Here is a 22,529-nt window from a genome sequence, read left to right as displayed (position 1 = left end):
AAACCCTGTACATGCAGCGCTGCTGCCATCTCGTGGTCGCCTTGGAACACTGACCCTGAGCCGGGGCCATAGCCCGTGCTCAGGACTCAGAACTGGGCCTACCTCCAGCCACCTTGGAGCGGGCAAAGGCTTCCTAAAGCGCCTACTGAGAGCCCGCAGAATCCAATCCAGGAACGCCAGGGGGACCCTGCCGCGTTGCCGCAATCAAGACAGCCCTGACCCTCTTAGGGTTAGCAGCCCAGACCAGGAGGAAAGACAGACACAGTCCTTTGGTTCTCCCCCAGTGGGGAGTAGGGACAGATGTTATTCTGGAGCTGGGAAGGCAAACACAGAGGCAGAGCAGGGGTTCCTAGAATTACCGAGGAGTCTGAGGGGCAGGGCTCTGAGCCAGGTGTCTGGAGCAGAGGCCATTTTGGAAGGGGGCGGGGAACCATCCGTGACAATAACATGTACAGAGCATTGTCTACATGGCAGGTGCTGAGTTACTTGTCGGCTCAGTCAACCCTAACAACCCTGTGAGGCAGCGACTGTTATTTGCCGATTTTACCAGTGAGAAAACGGAAGCACAGAAAGGTTAAGTAACTTGCCTAAGGTCACACAGCCCAGAAGTGGCCGGTCTGGGAGGTAGGTACTGACACTGGGGCAGGAGGTGGAGGAGTCGGTGTTCAGGCCCAGGATGGGATCGTGGTGGCCCAAGGGAGCCAGGAGGGAGACGGCTTGGTGGAGGCTCTGCCAAAGGCTTCCTCAAAGGCAGGCCTGGGGCTGCCCCCCAGGCGCCCTCTCCCCTGCCCACCAGCCCCTCCCAGCTCCACTCAATCCCTCCCCCCCATGCCCCCGGCCCAGTGCCTTCTGATGTAGCTGGGCCCAGCAGGAGCTGCGGCACCTCGTTAATCCTGCCCTGTGGCGCCAGGTGGAGGCCCTGCTGCTGCCCCAGGCTCCCGCCAGGCAGCTGGCCCTCACTTTCTTGGGGCCAAGACTTCCTGCAGCTGTAAAGTGATCTGGCCCAGGCCTCGAACAGTGCCTGCTGCCAGGAAACCCAGCCTGACTGCCCTGATGAATTCCCGCCAGGGCCCCCAGCCCCCACGCAGCCCCAGCAGCCTTCTCTCTGAAGGAGGCCCTCGGGCAGTCCAGAACTGTTCCAGCCAGCCGAGCCGAGACCTCTGCAGGGGCCGCCTCCTGCCTGGCATTCAAGGCCATCCACGGCCCAGCCCGCCCCATCTTACCTCTGCAGCCTTAGGCCGTCCTCACAGAGAGCCTCCTGGCCCTGGGCGTCCCGTCCCATCTTCGTCATTTCACAGCGCGAAACAATGATTGAGTTTGTCTTTCTCGTCCCTTTCCCTCCCACGTGACCCCACAGGGCTGGCACCTGGCCGCCTCACTTCTGTCTGGTGGGCATCTAGCGCTATGCTGTGTGCAGCTGGCTCCCAGGGGATGCACCCACAGGGAGGAATGAACGACCTGGCAGTTTTCACCCTTAGCAGGGACCTAAGACCCTCCCAGCCCTGGGAGCCATCTGTGGAAATTTCCTTGGGTTTCCCAGCTAACACGGGAGAGGAGGCCTCGGCTTTGATCCTTGTAAAATCACAACTCCCCTCTAAGAGGTCCCCAGGTAAGTAGGGAGAGAATGAGGGAAGCAGGCAGTGGGGTGTGGGTGGGGCAGGCAGGTGAGGCAGCAGTGAGGAAGGTTGGGGGTCCCAGTCTTCCATTACTTAGTGTATGACCAGGCAAGTCCCTTCCTCCCCCAGCCTCAGTTTCCCCACTGGTAACTGGTGGCCAACACCATTGACCCTCTGGGGCTGTTGTGAGGTACGGAAAGGGCCGGGCCAGGGTAGGGCACCTGGCAGGAGCTCACAGATGCCCTGGATGTGGCAGAGGGAGCCTGGCCTGGACCATGAGCATCCTGATGGCGGCAGGGCCTCCCCCTCCCCTGCCTGGTGCCAATGTGCCTGCCCCCAGCTGCTTTCCTTGCCCCAACTCCATCTTGAGGGCTGGGCTGGGCCTGGTCTCCTGTATGCCCAGCTCCAGACCATACCTCAGATGGCAGGTGCTGCCTGCCCACTGCCCATGGGAACCAGTGGCTGCTCACACAGACCTCGGCCCTCTCCCAAGAGCCCAGGACCCTGTGGACCCAATTGCTTCGGCCTCACACCAGCGCCGCTCGGTTCCCCGACCGTGTCCTGGGCCAGGAGGCTCCAACATGCCTCAGCAGTGACTCCCGGGGAGCCTGGCCTAGAGATCCCACACCTGAAAAGGTGGCACCCCAAGACCTGGGGCTCTTGAGCTGCCATGGAGGGAAGAGCTGAACCCCTGCACCTGACCTGGGGCCCAGCGTCTGGAACCGTGTGCCATGTCTTCCCAACTTCGCTTCGGTGCCTGGAAAATGGGGAGGATGCGCTTCTGCATGAGGAAGTGCTGGCACATGACAACTGCATGAGCTTCCTCCTCTGAGCTGGGCGGCTCACGGAGTCCTAGTCTCCGCATCTATACATCGAGGATGCTCACTTTGCTTCTCCCAGGCTGTTGTGATGCTACGAGCCAGTGCGTAGCCCCAGGCTGTGCCTGGCACCCAGCCTCGGATGGCCAGCATCCTCCTGAGGCCTGTGAATCCCACATGCCCACACAGTCCACATGGGTCCCTGCCCTTGTGATTAGTGTGCTCTGTGCAGGGCAGGAGCTGGCCTCATGGAACAGCAGCATGAAGGTGCCTCGAGGAGGGAGGGATGTCAGCTGGGAAGGGCATGCATCCTCCGGGCAGGGGCGGTGGCTGGAGCCTGCCATGTGAGGTGGGAGGAGGCGGCACCTGCGTAGTGTAGCTGGGTGCTTGCTCCTGTCCTTCCGCCTGCACCATCTACAGATGCTCACCTCTCGGGTGGCCCCCAGCCCTGCCCAAAGTAGTCGCTGCCTCTGTGAGGCCAAGAAGTCATTTCTCACCAGGAGACTTGACAATGCTGCTAGCAGGGTGGTTTTCTACCTTTAATTGGGGACACAAAAGGCACCTCTCCCAGTACAAGAGGATCAACCAAGAGGTGAGCCCCAGTGCTGTGGTGCCTGGCCAGAAGGAACAGAGGAAGGATGGAGGGCAAAGTAGTGGAGGGGCGGTGGGTCCCCAGCATCCCCTGAAGCCTCACCTGCAGCCTGGGGCTGATGAGATCTCGCCCACAGCATGAAGTTACAGCTTCGTACCTGGGCCGCTGCAGCTCCTCAGAGGCCTCCACACCTCCACACCCTGCCCTCAATGGCCAGCCAAAGCCATGGGGCCCCATGCAGCAGAGCAGGGAAGGGACAAGAGGCTTGGCAGAATTTCCACTGTGGCCAGCCTCCAGCCAGCCCTCGACTGGCAGTGTGGGCTCTGAAGGGCTCCTCGGGGCATGGGCCGGGAGCAGGGTATCACTCAGTGAAGGAGAGTCACACTGGGTCAACCAGCCAGCCAGCCAGCCAGCCTGTCCTGGGGCCTCCACTTCTCAGCAAAGTCTCGTGGTCAGCTGGGGTGGGAAAGGAGGCAGAGCAGCCAGATCCCACTGCAGCGCGGATCTGTCCCCCAGTTCATCCCACTGCCTCCACACCCCCAGCCAGAGCTGGGGCAGCTCCATCTTCAAAGAGGAGAAAAAGGGGGTAACAAGCCACCCCCAAAGCAGCCTTAACACCAGAGGAGGGAGGGAGGTCCCAGCCTAAGGGTGTGAAAGCAGTGGGGACCTGGGCTGCAGGGTGCCAGACCCCACACTCATAAGGCAAACAGCATGTCATCATCTTTCTCCTGGGTCTTCTTCCGGGGCGCTGGGCCAGGTGGGGGACCCGGGGGCCCCTCAGCTGAGGGGCTGGAGAGGTTAGGCAATCGATCCGCGGCTTTGGCCCGTTCTTCCAGGAATTTGTCAAATTCTAGAGGAAGGGGAGAGGGTGAGGGTGGGCTCTGAGGCCAGAGCCCTGGGGAAAGGAGAGGGCGGGCAGGGGAGGGGACTACTACCTTCGCTGGTGACCCCCTTAGGCTCTTCCGCATCATTCCCCTGGGAAGGTAGAAGGAAAGGAGGCAGAGGTTAGCCGGGCCCCCAGTACAGTCAGCCTGGGGCAGTGGGGCTGCAGCTCGGGCCCTGCTCAACCTCAGCACTGGGTCCCAGCTCAGGCTCTGCACGCCCCCGCCACCCAGGACCTGGACCTGGGCTCCTCCCTGAGCCTTAGGGCCTTCCTTGGGTGGCACCTGACTTCCTGAGCCTCGTGTTTTCCTTCTGTAAAATGGGGGCGGGGTGGGGGCTGAAGCTAACTTGGAGGGTTGCTGGGAAGCTGAAATGGGATAACACACAGCACGCCAAGCCCAGCACCTGGTGCCCAGTGGGACCTTGATGAGTGCTGATTCCTTTCCTTGGAGGGTCACAAGGGGTGGGCGGTCCTCACCCCTGGGGGGAAAGGCTGACGCCCAGAGGCTGAGGGCCATTCATGCTAACACTGAAAACTAGGGAGGGGTGAGGCTTCTGCCACCAGACAGAAAGCCTGAGTCCTTGCCCTGTGGCTTAGTCCTGGGCAGAAACGGTCTCTTCACCTGCAGAAGGTGGCTTCTGGGCCTGAAGTGCCCATGTGGGCCTTGGTGCCCAGAGAAGGGGTGGCAGATGCTGGGGTAGGAGCCCTGGATGGAGAAGCTGAGTCTGGCCCTGCCCCTTCTGCTCCCTGGGAGGGTGGCAGGGCTTGGGGTCCCCATGACTGGCAGCTGCCCTCCTCCTCCTGGGTGCTTCCCTTTAGAGGACAGCTGCTTATCAGTCTTCTGATCTGTAAACAGGGTGGTGGTGGGTTCCCTCTGCAAGTGGCTGCAGTCTCCTGAGCTACTGCAGGTAAGAGCCTGGCCCTGTTATGCTTCCGCAGTTAGCCTCTCTAGCCTGGCCTGATGTCCCTAAGGTGGGCTGACACCCACCGGGACCTCACCTTGGGAGCAGGCTCTGGGAAGCAGCCGAGAGGCTACTGTGCCTGGGACTTCTCTGGGGGGGGTGTGCCAAATACGAGGTGGGCAGATGGCAGGAGATGGGGACTTTAGTCGCGCCCCCCTGCTCTCAGGATGCTGTATGCTATACAAGTCTACCCTGGCCCCATGGGTCATTTCTTGGTGAGAACAACGGGTCCTCCTGCTGTGTGGGTGAGGAGTGGGCCTGAGCCTTTGCGTCCGGCTGACGGGGCCCCAACGTACCACGTCAGTGGACAGCCACTGCTCGATGTCCTCCATGAGGCAGGCCTGGGTGACTGGGATCTGGAAGGAAGGGCAGAGGGTAAGGCAGTGCCCTAGGTGACAAGGTGGAAGATGTGTCAGCTCAGCGCCCTGCCGCTCGGTGGCCCTGGGCAGCCTCCCGCCCCAGCCTCAGCTGCCTAGCTGCCCAGACCCACCACTGGGCCCGCTGTGCCAGGCTGTGGGCGATGGAGGTGCAGAGCCAGGAGACTAAGCAGAGGACTAGGGTCCCAGCAGCGGGAGCAGGGCCACGGGTCAGAGGGAGCTCCTTCCCCTTGAAGAGAGGACCCTGCGGGTAGGATTCTAGGCTGCAGGAGGGGCGTTGGGCAATGGCTGGGGGCAGGGGCTACGCTGCAAGTGCTCAGGAGCATCTGACAAAACACATGCCAAGCCCAGGGATGGACCCCGGGCATTTTCTCCAGCCGTGAAGGCTGGGATGGGGACATGGTTAGCGGGCCAGAGGTCCCCAGGTTCCATCCCCTGGTGCCTCTGCAGACGCAGATTTCATGATAGAAGGGGGGGCATAGCAGGGCCTGAGAGCAGAGGCGCCAAGTTGACCAGACAAGGCCAGGTGGGTAGACCCAGAGGGGCGGCTACAAATGGGGACACTTCACTTTGGGCCACAAAGACATGGGCTGTGCCATGATGGCTCCCACACAGGGGCAGGAGTTGGAGGCTTTCCTCTCTGACGGCTTCTGCAGGGGCAGACTCCAGTTGGAGGTCATGGGCACAGACTTCAGAGTCAGAAAGAGCTGGACCTAGCTCACCCCGTAACACAGCGTGACTCTGGGTGGGTTACTTAACTTCTCTGTGTCTGATTTCCCTCGTCCTTAGGGTGAGGCTAGCAGCAGTACCTACCGTCCAGGTGGCTGTGAGGATGAAATGGGATGTCAGAAGCTTAGCACAGGGCCTGGCATGGAGGAGATGCTCAAGAAACCAATAGGCCAGTTCCTATTTACTATTAATCAGTAGTGGCACTAATAGCACTAGTTACTCGTGAGCTACTTTGGAAAAGACAGAGACAGTCTTTCCCCAACCAGGCCAGTTTGGTTTCCAAGCTCCGTCACCCAGCACCTGAGGACCCCCCAGGCCGGAGCAGAGCCCAGACAGAAGGCAGGAGCTGACTTCCCAGCAGCAGTGGCAGCACCAAGTGCCCAGCTGCCCACACCGGCTCCGTCTCCCGCTCCGCTATCCCCATCGCCTCTTAGCTGCCAGACGGGCGACCTTGTCCTTGCCCGAGACTCAAGAGTAGGAACCGGGCACAGAGGAGCTGCGGAAGCTGGGCTGGCCGGGCCAACCCGGAAACAGCCTGAGCCCTGGGGCCCCGCAAGGCCCTCAGCTGCCCCTCCTCACTCCTCTGGGTCTTCTCCTGGGTCCCACTCCCTTGGACAGCAGCACGGTGCCCCACGCCCATGCCTAGCAGGAGCCCTGCGAGCACCCCCAGCTTTCCGGGCGGCCGGGCCTGGCCCCTGCTCACCATGCCTTGTCTCACCGTCCAGTCACTGAGGCTCTTCCTGCAGCCGCCTCCCATCTGGGTGAGAGAGAGTCACGCTGATGGCGGAGGGATGGCAGCGCCAGGGCCACTGGAGGGCGCAGCTTCTAACAGGGGTGTGCCTTTCGGGTCAGGCCTGCTGCCACTTTGGGAGGCGTTTGTGTGTAGGGGTGTGTGTGTAGGGGTGTCAGTGTATGAGTGTGTAGGTGTGTGTGTAGGGGTGTGTATGTAGGTGTATGAGTGTAGGTGTGGTGTGTATAGGTGTATAAGTGTAGGTTTGTATGTGTAGGTGTAGGTTGTGTAGGTGTAGGTGTGTGTGGTGTGGGTGTATGTGGTGGGTGTAGATGTGTGCGTGTGGTGTGTGTGTAGGGGTGTGTATGTGTAGGTGTATGAGTGTAGGTGTGGTGTGTATAGGTGTATGAGTGTAGGTTTGTATGTGTAGGTGTAGGTTGTGTAGGTGTAGATGTGTGTGGTGTGTGTGTAGGTGTATGTGGTGGGTGTAGGTGTGTGCGTCTGGTGTGTGTGTAGGGGTGTGTGTGCAGGTGTGTAGGTGTGTGTGTAGGGGTATGTACGTGTATGAGTGTAGGTGTGTATGTGTAGGTGTAGGTGTGTGTGGTGTGTGTGTAGGTGTGTGTGGTGGGTGTAGATTGTGTGTGGTGTGTGTAGGGGTGTGTGTGCAGGTGTGTAGGTGTATGAGTGTGTAGGTGTGCTGTGTGTAGGTGTGCTGTGTGTAGGGGTGTGTAGGTAGGTGTATGAATGTAGGTGTAGGTGTGTGTGTAGGTGTAGATGTGTGTGTGGTGTGTGTGTAGATGTGATGTGTGTAGGTGTGCTGTGTGTAGGGGTGTGTAGGTAGGTGTATGAATGTAGGTGTAGGTGTGTGTGTAGGTGTAGATGTGTGTGTGATGTGTGTGTAGGTGTGTGTGTGTAGATGTGATGTGTGTAGGGGTGTGTGTGGAGGTGTATGAGTGGAGGTGTGTGGGGAGGTGTGTGTGGTGGGTGTAGATGTGTGGTGTGTGTGTGTGTAGGGGTGTGTGTGCAGGTGTGTAGGTGTATGTGTGTGTAGGGGTGTGTATGTAGGTGTATGAATGTAGGTGTGTAGGTGTAGGTGTGTGTGTAGGTGTAGAGGTATGTGGTGTGTGTAGGTGTATGTGTAGGTGTAGATGCATGTGGTGTGTAGGTGCGTGTGGTGGGTGTAGATGTGTGTGTGGTGTGTGTGTGGGGTGTGTGTAGGTGTATGAGTGGAGGTGTGTGGAGGTGTGTGGAGGTGTGTGTGGTGGGTGTAGATGTGTGTGTGTGGTGTGTGTAGGGGCGTGTGTAGGTGTATGGGTGTGTAGGTGTGGTGTGTGTAAGGGTGTGCATGTAAGTGTATGAGTGGAGGTGTGTGTGGTGTGTGTGTGATGTGTGTAGGTGTATGGGTGTGTAGGTGTGTGTGTAGGGGTGTGTGTGTAGGTGTGTGTGGTGGGTGTAGATGTGGGTGTGTGGTGTGTGTGTAGGGGTGTGTGTAGGTGTATGGGTGTGTGTAGGTGTATGAGTGGAGGTGTGGTGTGTGGAGGTGTGTGTGGTGGGTGTAGATGTGTGTGTGTGGTGTGTGTAGGGGTGTGTGTAGGTGTATGAGTGCATAGGTGTGGTGTGTGTAGGGGTGTGTGTAGGTGTATGAGTGGAGGTGTGGTGTGTGGAGGTGTGTGTGGTGGGTGTAGATGTGTGTGTGGTGTGTGGGGGGGTGTGTGTAGGTGTGGTGTGTGTAGGGGTGTGAGGTGTGGTGTGTAGGGGTGTGTGTAGGTGTATGAGTGGAGGTGTGGTGTGTGGAGGTGTGTGTGGTGGGTGTAGATGTGTGTGTGGTGTGTGTAGGTGTATGAGTGGAGGTGTGGTGTGTGGAGGTGTATGGGTGTGTAGGTGTATGAGTGTGTAGGTGTATGAGTGGAGGTGTATGGGTGTGTAGGTGTATGGGTGTGTAGGTGTATGAGTGGAGGTGTAGTGTGTGGTGGATGTGGTGGCTGGTGTAGAGGGATGAACCCACCGCGGGGTGAACCACAACAGCTCTGGGATGCCAGCGCCCTGGGTAGGCTGGGGCAGAGCTGACAGCAAACTAAACAAAGATTCTCAACTCTCTCCACAAAGATCCCAGAGGCTGGGCCTCGGCCACCCAGGACAGCAGGGCAGGCAGGTGTCAGATGGTCTGGAGGCTCCCAGTAGGGTCTGACGGGCACCCAGGTTTTAGAAACATCAGTTTATCCAATCTTCTCACATTCATCCACGGCACACATGCAGTTTCCTAGGGCCCCAGAGTGGAGGGAGACGAGAGTCCTGCTCCCAGCCCGTCGCCCTGTGCCTGGCTGGTCCACCCTACTCAGACCAGCATGGGGCCTGGCATATGGCACACGGCACACGGCAGGCATGTCAGGGAGTGAAGGAACTAAAACCTGGCACATGGCATGCAACACCATCTCGTCACATGACTTGTGAGTCCTGCTCTGAATCCCAGGGCGCAAACCTGGGCTGCCCACAATTGGCACTTGATTCTGTTTCTTTTTTTTTTGAGATACACTCTCACTATGTTGCCCAGGCTGGAGTGCAGTGGTACAGTCATAGCTCACGATAACTTCAAACTCCTGGGCTTAAGTGATCCTCCCGCTTCAGCCTCCCAAGTAGCTGGGACTACAGGTACCTGCCACCATGCCTGGTTTTGATGCTGTTTTGTACTTTGCTCTTGGGAATCATGTTCTCACGGTTTAGTGGGTGAAGGCCTTACCACCAGCCAGACTCCAGCACCCCAGGAGCAGGCATTTGCTCACAGAGTTTTAAGAAATCATACCCTGATTTGGCGGAAGTGGCTTAAATCTCCCAGGTCATCGGAGATAAATCAGTGATAACCAGTTTATCAGCTTCTCTTTGCTGCCAGTGGAGTTGTGTGGTGCGTTTCCTCCCTGTGGGCGGGCTGCAAGGTGGTGTGGGAGCCAGGACACCTGGGCTCTAGTTTTAGTCACGCCTGAATTGCTGTGTGCCCCTAGGGAAGTGAACCCTGTCTCTGGGCTGCAGCAGGAGCAGATTGGCTGGGAGTGCCGCCCACTGGGTGGTGGAGTCAACCTCTGACCATGAGAGGCCAGGTGGCCTGAGAGGGGAGCTCCTACAGCAGGCTCCCAGCGTGTCGGTTCCGATGAATCCCGACACACTGGCAGCCGGAGGCCGAGGAGGGAGACACACACCTCCACTCACTCTCCTTTGCACCTTAGGGCTTTTCACAGCTCTAAGGTTACCAGCGTGGCTTAGAAGCCAGGCAGAACAATACCTGTGAGACCCTGGGCAGGGTACCTCCCAGTCCTGAGCCTCAGTTTTCTCATCTGTAAATGGGATCAGGACATGGCGGTACTGTAAAGCTTAAGTGCCATAATACCGTACTGTGTGCCAGGCACCATGCTGAGGACATTACACCTGTGGTTTCACTTAACCTCTCCCTGGAACTCAGTTTTCTCATCTGTAAAACGGGATAATAACATACCCTAAGGGTTTCTGTGATGACTCACTAAGAGAGGGGATGCAAAGTGCTTAATGCAGTCCTGGCCCAGAGCACAGGCTCAGCAAATGATGGCTTATACCCAAAAAACGACTGGAGGCTCTGACTGGTGTGTGCAGTGGATGTGACATGGGTGTGCAACGTGCTGTGCTTGGTGGCAGGTCACACCCCACACATGGGAGGTACTGGATTCTCTTGTTGCCCACTGGGTGGTAGAGTCAACCTCTGTCCACGAGAGGCCTGGGTGGCCCACCCCAGTGTCCTCTACCTTGCCCGGTTCTGACTTGGGAATGGCTCCTGAGATGCTGGGAGACCCAGGAGCAGAGACAGAGTGCCCTTGGGAGTCATGAGGACTTTGCCCACAGTGGACTGACCTGGACGGTTTCCGCAACTTCTCCCTCCCTGCTTTCCTTCTTTTCTTGAGACAGGGTCTCACTCCATTGCCCAGGCTGGAGTGTCGTAGTGCAATCTCAGCTCACTGCAACCTCCACCTCCTGGGCTCAAGCGATCCTCCCACCTCAGCCTCCTGAGTAGCTGGGACTAAAGGTGTGCGCCACCATGCCCGGCTAATGTTTAAATATTTTGTAGAGACGGGGTTTCCCCATGTTGCCCAGGTTGGTCTTGAACTCCTGACCTCAAGTGATCTGCCCACCTCGGCCTCCTAAAGTGCTGGGATTCCAGGCATGAGCCACTGTGCCCGGCCCTCCCTGCTTTCCTAGCTTCTATCCTGATCTTTTAGATTGGAAGTCAAGTCCCTCCTGTGCTCAAGACTTCCCTGCAGCCTCCACCTCACTTAGGATGCAATCTGCAGCGCTCCTAGCCGCGCTGAGGTCCTCTGGTCCCTGCTATACCCATAGAGCTTCATTTCCTACCCCCAACCCCATGCTGGCCTCAGAACTCCCCATGCTGCCTTGAGCCTCCTCTAGCCTCCTCGGCCCCGGGTTCACCACCCTCACTCCCCCGGACTCCCTGGACTCCCAGGTCCGGCTGTTTCTAACCGTCTCCCATGGGACCTGCTCTGTCTGCTCACTTGCTGGAGCAGAAATTCTCACACTGCCTGAAAGGCATCCAGATACACGTCGAGATGCATGAGAGAATGGTGCTTGGAGGTCTTGCCAAAGTGTGTGGGGGTCACCCACAAAGTGTGCTCGGTGCTGGACAAGTGGCTGTCACTCAACACAGTCAAGGAACTAAACGGAATTCAAAGAGCACCCTTGCATTTCTCCCCGCCGCTTTAGGGTCTGCTCTTTTATTCCTCTCTGCCCACACTCCTGCAGATTAAAAGTCTCTAGAGAGGCAGAGAGGAATACTATTGAACGGGCTCTAACCATGTAAAGCTCCCTAAATATATCCTCTCACACTTCTATTATAAACAAGTATAGGTGCTAGGATAAGCCCCAATGTACAGATAAAGATACTGAGGGTCAGAAAGGCCAATTATTTGCTTAAGGACATATAGCTGGTAACTGGTAGAGCTGGAATGTGAAGCCCGGGACACTGGTCTCCAGTTTCTTTTTTTTTTTTGAGACAGAGTCTTGCTCTGTCGCCTAGGCTGGAGTGCAGTAGCACAATCTCTCCTCCCTGCAACCTCCGCCACCTGGGTTCGAGCAATTCTCCTGCCTTAGCCTCCCGAGTAGCTGGGATTACAGGCATGCGCCACCATGCCCAGCTAATTTTTGTATTTTTAGTAGAGACGGCGTTTCACCATGTTGGCCAGGCTGGTCTCGAACTCCTGACCTCAGGTGATCCACCCGCCTCAGCCTCCCGAAGTGCTGGGATTACAGGTGTGAGCCACCATGCCCAGCCTGGTCTCTAGTTTCAAGTCAGGCTCAGGTCTAAATCCTTGCTTGTGGGCTTGGGCAAATGGCCTGGCCTCTCTAGCGGTTTCCTTAGCTGTAAACTGGGAATAACCACATTAGCCAAAAAGAACTGACCTGACGGCCAAACGAGGAAGGGCCTGCGGAGGTGCTGGGCCAGTGCTTGGCCCACGATGGCACCCAGTGGGTGAGCATTCCCTAACCTCCTTCAGGAGGGCCCCAGGGTGGCAGGACGGCCCCTCTGCTTACCGCGCCAGTGCTCTGCTGCCGGGCGTCCAGGGCTCCAGCCAGGCCGTCTGTTGCTTGGGGGGCTTCGTATTTTACTCTGAAAGAGAGACCACCAATCCACTGGATACTGCCCTTACCGATGGCTGATGCGAGAACGGAGCGGGCTGGGGGGCACAAGTTGAGGGCTCCCACCCTCCAGGCCTGCCTGGAAATGGTAGAAAGGGTCTCATTTCCTGCCTCTGGAAATTAGGATCTGACAAGTGACCTACATGACAGACAGCAGCAAAGGCTGGAGAGGTTAGGGAGGGTGTTGCTGGCCAAAGACTGAGACCAAGACCACCAATGGCTATGACCAGGGTTGGCCAAACTCAGGAGACTGAGAAATAGCTCCAGTGCCACTAGGCTCATGGAGAATTCCCAGCAGACCCTTTCCTGAGCAGGTCTTGTTTCCTATTTTATAGGCTGTGGTTCTGTATGAGGTTGTATTTGAATGGGGGATTCCATTCTGCTGCTGAAAACACATCTATAAACTACTGGGTGAGGTGCCATCTTGTCTTGCACTGGGCTCACCAGCACAAAGATGACTCCGCCCCCACCCCGTCTCAGCAGCATGGGAGGTGGCTTGGTTACAGCTCTTCTAAATGTCCTCTGGGGGATGCCACAGCCAGCTAGGCAGGGTGGGGAGGCAGGAACTGGGAGGGCACGCAAGGCTGATGGGCTGGCAGCGGCAGAGGCTGACCCTGCAGTTGCTGGGCAGATGAGGAGAGGCAAGGAGGGGCATGTTGTGTGTGAGGTTAAGGCTCCTGGGGAGCAAGAGAATAGCCTGAGTGAGAGGAGAAGCTGGCGAAGGAGGAGAGGTGGCTATGGTGTCTTTCCCAGCTGCTACAATGGGGGTGTCCAGGGCAGGTGTTGGGGGCCCAGCCCTGTTGCAGGGAAAGAGCCCTGTTATTCTCGCCCTGAACTGCCGGCAGAGAGGACTTCAGCATTGGCTCAGTGCAGCTTTGAGGCGAAGAAGTAAGCCACAGAATTCTGGTCACAAAGGGAAAGGCCTGCGATTCCTGTTAGGAACAAGGCCACCTGACACGCTAGTGAAGTGGGGGCTGGTCTAACTGTCGGCTTCAGGAACTGGGACTGCATCACATTTAACTCTTGCAATACCAACTTGCTTTCCTAGGAATGGAGTAGGCTGGCACTGAAAGGGGCTTCTTGAATACGACCCCCAGTTCCCACGCAGTCGTTTTGAAGAGTGCTGCTGTCTGGTCCTTCCCACCAGGGGCAGAGTTTGCTGGTGGAGTGTGACCACTAGCTGCGGCGTTCCCTGGTTACACGGCTCCCATCCATGGCAAGTGGCCCAGTGACTACGGCAGGGCCCTGCTGGAGCCAACCTTAAAGCCAGTGGCGGGGGAGGTGGGGCGTCAGGTTGCTCACTTCTGCCCCAGAGAAGGCCTGCTAACCGAGGGTCTGGAGGTGGCATGTTGCTGTCTCTAAGACATGCTTGGCGCATTGTGGGCAAGGCTGAAGAAGGCATGCCCAGCCCCAGAACACGCAGAAACAGATGCTTTCCCTTCACTCAGAAGAACTATCTGGGCCGGGCTCAGTGGCTCACACCTGAAATCCCAGCACTTTGGGAGGACGAGGTGTGCGGCTCACGAGGTCAGGAGATCGAGACCATCCTGGCTAACATGGTGAAACCCCATCTCTACTAAAAATACAAAAAAATTAGCCAGGCGTGGTGGCGGGTGCCTGTAGTTCCCAGCTACTTGGGAGGCTGAGGCAGGAGAATGGCTTGAACCTGGGAGGCGGAGCCTGCACTCTGCAAGCGCCACTGCACTCCAGCCTGGGAGACAGAGCGAGACTCCGGCTCAAAAAAAAAAAAAAAAGAACTATCTGCCCTTCCTAAGCGTTCCTCACCACCCCTGCCTTTCTCTCCTGCCCACACGTGGCCCTGAAGCCCGGCTGTCCCTGAAGGCCACGCCTGTGGCAGTGGAGGGCCAAGCACTTCCCTGGAGAAAGCCCGCACCTCCTGTACCGGGTGGTGGCCCCTGGGCCGGGGCCTGCTGCCCCCTGCCCAGCGCAGGAGGGCGGAGGGTCACTCCTTAGGTGGTTCTGGTGGGGCTGGTGGGCAGGTGCTGGACCTGGGCCACTGGGGTGACACTTGTCTAAGTGCTCGTTGCAGAGAAGGCCTCTGTGTACAGCAGCACTGACGAAGATGCGGACAAAGGGCGGGAAGGACACCCCTGTCTTTGTGAAGGCCTAGCCAAGGTGTCTCTGCTGCGGCTCGCCCGGAAGCCCTACTACTCCTTGGCATTGAGTGGACGGGACTGGCTGCAGGAAAGGCTGTGATGGTGCCAGCTGTGGTCAAGGCTGGAGCAGAAGCAGCGGCTGATAAGGAGCTGGCTTCCCTGCAAGCCAAGGCAGAACTGGTTGCAGGCTGGTGTGAAGTGGGGAGCCAGGCAGGTACAGGGAGGAGCGGGCTGGACACCAAGCAGGCAGAAAAGGCCGGTCAGGTGACCAGAGCTGGAAGATCCACCAGAAGCATTTAAGGGGGCCAGCCAGGCAGGAGAACAAAGGGAAGAGGAAATGGATGCTCAGGTCCACGCCTGACCCTGCTGGATGTTTTCTGCCAGGGTGGAAACCAAGCCCTGGGGAGGGCCTGCAGGAGACCCAATGGCCTGAGAAGGTGCATGATGTCATTTCAGCTGTGCCCAGCTGAAGGCAGTTTCAAAGATGAAAATCTGATAGGAAAAAAAATCCTTCCCGTGCTCCCTCCTGCTCATGTTAGAATAAAATCAACTGCCTCTGTGTAGCCCAGTGGGCCCCGCCACCCTCTCAGCATCCTGCCCCCTTCCCTGTGTGAAAGGCGTCTTTCCCAGCTGCTGTGCAGGAGCCAGGGCACCTCTCTCCCGCCCTGCTTCTGAGCCTTTGCACATGCTGTTCCTAGTGCCTGAAATGGACTTCCTATCACCCAGCACCTGGTCCAGCTCTGAGTGCCCTCCACAGAGTTGCAGGTCCCCTCCTCTGTGTCCACAGAGCCTGGTGTCCCCTCCAGGACAGCACTTAGCCCTTCACAGCGGTGGTCCCGGTGCATGTCACTCTCCTGCGAGACTGCAGGCCCTAGAGGACAAGCTCCTCGTGTGCTTTTCCCTGTCCCCCAGGGCCTGCTTCCAGAGGAATGATGGCGCAACAGCAAACCTCAGCCAGGCTGGTGACCAGGGCAGGCACCAGGGCTCTCCAGTATGGCCAGCAGTGTTGCCTGCTGGGGCCTCTGTGGACGGGCCTGCCTGGCTGCAAGTCCCATCACACTCATTAGCTTGCCTCTGCAGGGTAGCCTCGGCAGCACTCCTAACTCCATGGCAACAGCTGCTGGTCCCAGGGTACCTGGGCTTAAAAGTACAGACTCTGCCCAGACTAAAGAAAGATACAGCTAACAGCCAGGGCAGCCCTAAGGACCTAGCAGGCTACAGCCTGGACCTGGATTTGTGGGTGTGGAGAGGTTATCCCTGGGCTCTCTGGAGGCCCATTGACAAAGTTCCAAAAGACACCAGAATGACCTCTAAGGAGCTGAGTGGGGTCAGTGGGAGGATTCCATAATCTAGAACTTTCCTTAGCTATAAGAATCCTGGCTGACCACAGCTCAGCCCTGGGGGTCACAGTGGGCAAAAGGCTGAAGAAAACATCAAGCAGACTGTTCCTCTTACAAGCCTGTATGGGGCCAGTTCTCCCGCAGGTCCCGGCAAAGGGTCGGACCCTGGTGGACACACTCAGGCCACGTGCCTATGCTGCTGAAAGCACCCCCCGAAAATGCACGGTGCACAGGGAAGGGCAGAGCCCCAGCTCTGGGGCAAGGCTGACAGAACCTGCTTAATCTTCTCTGGAAATTAACGGTGGCTATGGAACAACAGAGAAAGACTTGACTTGAAAGTCCCTGAGGATTTATCAGGAAACTTCCCTGCTCCTGGAGGGCTTACTAAGCCGTACACAGTGCAGGGAGGAGGGGCTGGGCGGAGACACCGTGTTTTGGAACCAGACAGCCCTAGGCTCCTAACCTAGTGCTGCCAAATATTAGCTCCTTGACCTGGGGCAAATGAGCCTGCCCCTCTCCGTGCCTCAGTTTCCCCCTCTGATCAGACTGTAAGATTCTGGCATACAGTGGGTCATTAGTACCCCCTCCCCCACCCAGCACGGCCTGTGGGGAACGCAGTCTGTCAACTGACCACAGGGCTCCCAGGCCATGCTGAACTGACTTAGGGGACACTAAGGGGGTGCAGCGGGGGCTGTGTGCCCTTCCTCATGGTGTGCTACCATCAAACCGGGTTCAAGAACCCCGAGAGAGCCACCCAAACTGCAGGGGACCAGGGCAGGGCCAGGCCACTCACTCCTTCCGTTGGTCAGCCAGTGAGCTGCCCCGTGTCAGCGCAAACATGTCAAACTCATCTTCCAGTCGACCAGAGGCCTCCAGAGACTGCAGACCAGCTCTCACACTGCTGGAGCCCAGGTCTGCAGGGACAGAAAGGCCACGTGAAGGACCCATCCACATGCTGTGCTTGTGTGTGAGCTGCTGCTGAGCCACCTGCTGCCAGGTCCAGGGCCTGGTGCTGGGGAAGCGGCACGTGTGGGTGGGGGAATGTGCGAGGCAGGCCACCTGCTGCTGGCTGTGGGGCCTTGGGCAAGCGGCTTCCTCTTTCCAGCTTTAGTTGACTCACCCCTCCTGGGGCTGCCGTGAACGTTAGAGAACAGGCAAAATGCTATCCATTGATTCTGCTAGGGGAAGTGGCTGGGCAGGAGGACAGTAATCAGATGGGTAGTCGATTTTTTCAAAAAGTATAGCATTAGTGATGCAAAATGGGGTGCTAATGATTGCCTAGGGCTTGGCATGAAGCAGACAGTAAATTACATTAAAACCTATCACAGTGATAACAGTGACAATGGCCAACTACTCAGCCAGAGTGCAACCTGGGCCTGGCATGGTCTAAGCGCTTCTCATACACGAGCTCCCTACTCCTGTTACAGAGGAGGAAAGAGAGGCTCAGGAGGTTTAAGGAACTTGCCCAAGCTCACGCAGATGACTGAAGCCATGGAGAATTCAGTGTAGAGGGCCAATCCTAGGATGGTGGCATTTCTGAGATCCAAGGCGGCTCAGGACTTGTGGGGCTGCCAGGGGCAGTTACCCCGAGTGCCCCACCTTGCAGCAAGATTCAGCCTGGGACCCTAGCAAGGTGGGGTCCAGACTGACATTCTGCTGTGGGTATATAACAAGGGCACCCCCCAAAACTGCAGGGGTGCCCACAGTACCATCATGTACCCTCAGCTGGAGCCCTCCAAACCACACTTACTCATTCCTGCCAGCTGGGATGAGAGGTTGCCGGTGGCTGCTGGGTCAGGGCCCATGTCGATCAGGTCAGCTGCCGGCTCAGCCTCACTTGGGGCCTGGTGGGAAGGGAGATGCCCTAATCATCCCCTCTGTCTGCACCTTCGTTCCTTTCTGCCCCAAGCACTGGGGCCGCAGGCTTTGCTCAAGGATCTGTCACCAGGGCCCCAGAAGCTAGGTAGGACTGGGCATCAGGGAATTTCCTTCCTCCCCTCTGGCTCCAGCTCAACTGGACTCCCTGGGAGGTTGGGGAGACCCTTGGGCATCAGGTGGTGGCGTAGCCTTATTTATCTTAAAGGGACAGGGGCATAAAAAGTTAGAAGGGGATTTCTCTATGGGCCTGGATAAGACAGCACCACCCTGTCCAGTTTACTGGGGGAGGGAGGTGAGAATGGCACTCCTTCTGTCCATGAACAGGGCCTGATCTAGTCACAGAAAAGAAGGCTTTTACCTTGGTGGTCTGGCCTGTTCGGAACCGTTCAAACCTACAAGATAGAAAAGACACGAGTTATGGAGACAGACTGAGACAGGTACCCGCACACGGCCGGGCAGAGCTTTTCAAACTGTGGGTCTCAACATCAACACGGTGGGTTATGATCAGGGTGATGACACGTCAGGTGTGCCCTGGACAGATCCAGTTCATGCCTGCTGTCCCTGGATAACTAACACTGCTCCTCTTTCCCTTGCAAAAGTGTCCCAATTTGGATGATCAATTATAAGGCAACCTTAGTCATGAGTAGCATGAAACAAACAAACAGGAATAGGTTAGAACAGCAAAGAAAATAGGAATGCATGGCACACAGTAAAGGTAAGGGCTGTCTTATGAAACTTGTTTCAATTACATATTTGTGTGTAGGGGGGGTTAGTGGCTCTCTTCAGTGCTGTAAGAAAGATACACGTATCTCTAACCTTGCTTTATGGAGCTACTTAGGGGCCGGTGAGATAGATCGAGAAGACTTTAGTCTGGGGTCTGTTCGAGTTGTGGCCTTGTCACTTATCACATGACCTTGGGTAAATTATGTTCCTTCTGAACTTTAGTCTCCTTGTCTAGTATCTGCGGGCACCTGCCTCGCAGAAGTGGTGAAGCCCAAATTAGGACATGGGTATAAGTGACTGTGAACTTGAAAGCACTGTCAGATATTAAGCCTAATGACTGTGGGTATCCAAGGGTACCAGCTGCTACCAGACGGGGCCCCTCAGTCACCTCACAGCCCATATCGCAAAATGGCAGGGAAGAGGCCTTTCATTCCACTGGGCCAATGAGCAGGAGAAGCTAGGCAGATGTGACCTGCAGGGTACCCCCTACTCTCCACTGATTTAGAATCAATCAGTGAGTGTCTTTTGATGGAGAAAGACACAAAAAATGAACAAGGGGCTGGAGGAGGCTGGAATAACTCGTCAGTTATGAGACACCCTGGACTGCTAAGCGCTTTACAGACACTGTTTCATGGACTCTCAGTTACGCCACGAGCCTCATTTTACAGATATAGAGGAGGTGTGATGGGCACACAGTTTCTGCAGACCCAGCAATCCTTCTCCTTCTCTTTCCTTTTTTTTTTTTTTTTTAAGACAGAGTCTTGCTCTGTCGCCTAGGCTGGAGTGCAGTGGTGCGATCTCGGCTCACTGCAACCTCTGCCTCCTGGGTTCAGGCAATTCTCCTGCCTCAGCCTCCCAAGTAGCTGGGATTACAGGCACCCGCCACCACCTCTGGCTAATTTTTTTGTATTTTTAGTAGAGACGGGGTTTCACCATGTTGGCCTGGATGGTTGCAAACTCCTGACCTCAAGTGCTCCTCCTGCCTCGGCCTCCCAAGGCTAGGATTATAGGTGTGAGCCACCGCGCCCAGCCCTTCTCCTGCTTTTGTAATAGCACCTAAGTGTTCTTTAGAGGAACTGCTCCTCCCCCATTTCACATCATCCCGGTGGGGCTGCCATCAAAGGGCCCTCTCCCCTACCCCAGCTGGTAGGCACAATGAAGCTAAGCCAATCTAAGTCTCTCTTGGGGACGTGACTTTTGAACAGAATGATACAAAGTGGGCAGGCGGGTGTGGTGGCTCATGCCTGTAATACCAATGCTTTGGGAGGCCAAGGAGGGAGGACTGCTTGAGGCCAAGAGTTTGAGACCAGCCTGGGCAACACAGTGAGACCCTTGTCTCTGCAAAAAAGAAAAAAAAATTAGCTGGGTGTGGTGGTGCATGCCTGTAGTCCCAGCTACCTGGGAGGCTGAGGTGGGAGGATTGCTTGAGCCCAGGAGGTTGAGGCTGCAGTGAGCTGTGATCATGCCACTGTACTCCAGCCTGGGTGACAGAGCAAGATCTTGCCCCCAAAAAAAAAAAAGGTGGGCAGGTGTTTGTGGACAAGTGTTGAGCTGATGCATTTATTGATGGCAGCACCCTGGGGAGATGGTCCAGGAGTTTCTGCTCCTGAGACATCTGAGCTGCCCTGGGATCCATCTTTCTTGCTCTGTTGGGAGACATCAGTTTCACTTTTCTCTGGATTCTGAAAGCTACCCATTTAATAAAGATTATTATCCTAACAAATTCTTTTTCTGCCTAAGTTAGCCAGAAATGTTTTGTGTAGCTTGCAGCAGTGAAGTCACTTGTCTAAGGCCCCAGAACCAGGAAGTGGTGGAGTGAGCAAGGACGCACCAGGCCAGTCTGGCTGCAGGGCCATGCTCTCAGCTGTGACCTGTGACCATCTCCCAGGGCTGGACTTGGGCACAGGCAGCAGGGCTAACCCTGGAAAGGAGATGCAGGGCGGCTGGAAGGAGGGGCCCTCATAAACGTCCTGGAAGAAGACAGCTGACGGCACACGCCCTTAGCAGCCTGCCTTGTGTTTGAGAGGAGGACAAGAGAAGGCTCAGATGGTATGAGACCAGGAGAACAGGGAAGAAGGGAAGGGAGAGGGTTGGGGCAGTAGGCCAGAGGCCAGGGGAGGTGCTGGGGCTACCGTTCATGGCGCAGGAACACGTTGTTGAGATTGTCATTGACGATGAGCAGCTCCTCGGTCAGCTGCTCGTTGGCGATCTGAGGGATGAGCTCCAGGACCCGCTGCTGCATGGCTCGGCACGTGCGGTTGAGCTCCTGCCGGAAAAGGAAGTGAGGCAACCACAGTCACGTGACTCAGAGTGAGGCCATCTCTTTTTTTTTTTTTTTAAGACGGAGCTCTGTTGCCCAGGCTGGAGTGCAGTGGCGCGATCTCGGCTCACTGCAAGCTCCACTTCCCGGGTTCACGCCATTCTCCTGCCTCAGCCTCCCAAGTAGCTGGGACTACAGGCGTCTGCCACCACACCCGGCTAATTTTTTTTTTTTTTGTAGTTTTAGTAGAGACGGGGTTTCACCATATTAGCCAGGGTGGTCTCGATCTCCTGACCTCGTGATCCGCCTGCCTCGGCTTCCCAAAGTGCTGGGATTACAGGCATGAGCCACTGTGCCCAGCCAAGTGAGGCCATCTCTAATGCACGGGCCTCCAGCCCCTGCGCAAGCCTTGGAGGAGGGTGAGGTGCCCAAACTGGACTTCAAGGTTCCACGGAACAGCTTTTTGGGTTCTACAAACATGAACTTGAACTTCACTTCCAAGTGTTAGATGCTAAAATTTAATCCACAGGAAACCATCAACATGTCCAACTGTGCTGCCGGTTTAACTTGGCTTCGTGCAGATTCCAGAATAAAGGTTGTGCCACCATCTTTGCTTAGTCAAAAAAAACTGAGTCTGCAAAGGGGGCTGGCTGAACAAACCGCAACTTCTGTGGGTATGCTGTGATTTTTGCAACCAAAGCATACAGAATGAACTAGATGACTGCAACCATTAGCCACAAACCTCGATTTCGAGTTTTTGCCTCACTTTTCTCACTGGCTGATTTTTTGTCTTTTTAAACAAACTTTTAGCTTCAGAATAATTTTATATTTACAGAAGAGATGCAAAGATAGTACCACAAGTTCCCATATATCCTTGACCCTGGCTTCCCCTTAGTCTGGCATTTGTCAAAACTGGTAAACTACTATTAAACATTAAAACTGGTAAAATACTATTAACTAAACCGCGGCCTTTATTCAGGTTTCACTAGTTTTTCCTCTAATGTCCTTTGTTCTAGGATCCTACACTGCATTTGGTTATCACGTCACTGACTTTTAACCAGTTAAGCGTCATATTTAAACTTATGAAAAATAAAAAAATTGGCCAGGCCCAGTGGCTCATGCCTATAATCCTAGCACTCTGGGAGGCCGAGGCGGGTGGATCACCTGAGATCAGGAGTTCAAGACCAGCCTGACCAACAAGGTGAAACCCTGTGTCTACTAATAGTACAAAAATTAGCTGGGTGTGGTGGTGTATGCCTGTAATCCCAGCTGCTTGGGAGGCTGAGGCAGGAGAATAGCTTGAACCCAAGAGGCAGAGGCTGCAGTGAGCCGAGATCGCGCCACTGCACTCCAGCCTAGGTGACAGAGCAAGATTCCATCTTAAAACAAAAAAAAAACAAAAAAAAAACCCAAAAACCATAGCCATATGGGTTTTCATCTTTAAGATTGGTCAATTGTTTCTTCAGGTATTTGCCACCAGGTGAAGGTGCCTGGGTCATGGCAGGTGTCTGGGTCCTGAGGTCCAGGGATCTGCCTGGCATTGCCGACTGTGGCCTCGCGCCAGCATGCCTTTCTCCTGGAGGCAACGCTGAGGCTCGGCACTGCCCAGTGTTTATTTTGGCTGTCAGGTGGACCCTGTCCCCTGCCCCCTCCAAGGTCAGGCCTCCGGGATTTCCTCATCGCCCTTAGCACGGGGACAGGGCGGGTGCCTTTCAACATCCTGTGGGCTCCCCTCCTGCTGTCGTGACCAAGCGCACGGCGGCTTTGCTTCTGCTTCCCTGCTGGCCCCTCTCAAGAGTAGAAGAGCAGCACTTGGAGCCAGGCCCCCAGGTTC

General features: G+C 56.2%; 1 protein-coding gene and 1 long non-coding RNA gene across 7 annotated transcripts in view; one reads left to right on the top strand and one right to left on the bottom strand.

Annotated features, from left to right (window-relative positions):
* Nucleotides 1–2,952: 2,952 nt before the first annotated feature.
* The window catches only part of TOM1 (target of myb1 membrane trafficking protein), a 49,277-nt gene continuing 29,700 nt past the window's right edge, over nucleotides 2,953–22,529 (bottom strand). For 3 of the 6 annotated variants that reach the window (XM_055251497.2, XM_055251501.2, XM_063623768.1), the window contains 8 exons: nucleotides 20,568–20,701; nucleotides 18,071–18,104; nucleotides 17,585–17,678; nucleotides 16,628–16,748; nucleotides 12,273–12,348; nucleotides 5,168–5,227; nucleotides 3,959–4,001; nucleotides 2,953–3,876 (listed from right to left, as the gene is read on the bottom strand). In XM_055251497.2, the coding sequence (XP_055107472.1) occupies nucleotides 3,722–3,876; nucleotides 3,959–4,001; nucleotides 5,168–5,227; nucleotides 12,273–12,348; nucleotides 16,628–16,748; nucleotides 17,585–17,678; nucleotides 18,071–18,104; nucleotides 20,568–20,701 (717 nt within the window). In that variant the 3' untranslated portion in view covers nucleotides 2,953–3,721. The remainder of the gene's footprint in view (nucleotides 3,877–3,958; nucleotides 4,002–5,167; nucleotides 5,228–12,272; nucleotides 12,349–16,627; nucleotides 16,749–17,584; nucleotides 17,679–18,070; nucleotides 18,105–20,567; nucleotides 20,702–22,529) is intronic. The other 3 variants (XM_055251498.2, XM_055251499.2, XM_063623767.1) reach the window with 1 other exon arrangement.
* On the top strand, nucleotides 8,376–8,699 carry LOC134733588 (uncharacterized). Its single transcript, XR_010117215.1, has 3 exons — nucleotides 8,376–8,425; nucleotides 8,475–8,588; nucleotides 8,651–8,699. It is a non-coding gene; the product is annotated as an uncharacterized lncRNA (long non-coding RNA).

Source organism: Symphalangus syndactylus, chromosome 18 (genome assembly GCF_028878055.3).
Source record: "Symphalangus syndactylus isolate Jambi chromosome 18, NHGRI_mSymSyn1-v2.1_pri, whole genome shotgun sequence".
NCBI classification, from domain to species: Eukaryota; Metazoa; Chordata; class Mammalia; order Primates; family Hylobatidae; genus Symphalangus; species Symphalangus syndactylus.
The sequence above is the reverse complement of the archived record's forward strand: the minus strand, read 5'-3'. Positions and strand labels throughout refer to the sequence as shown.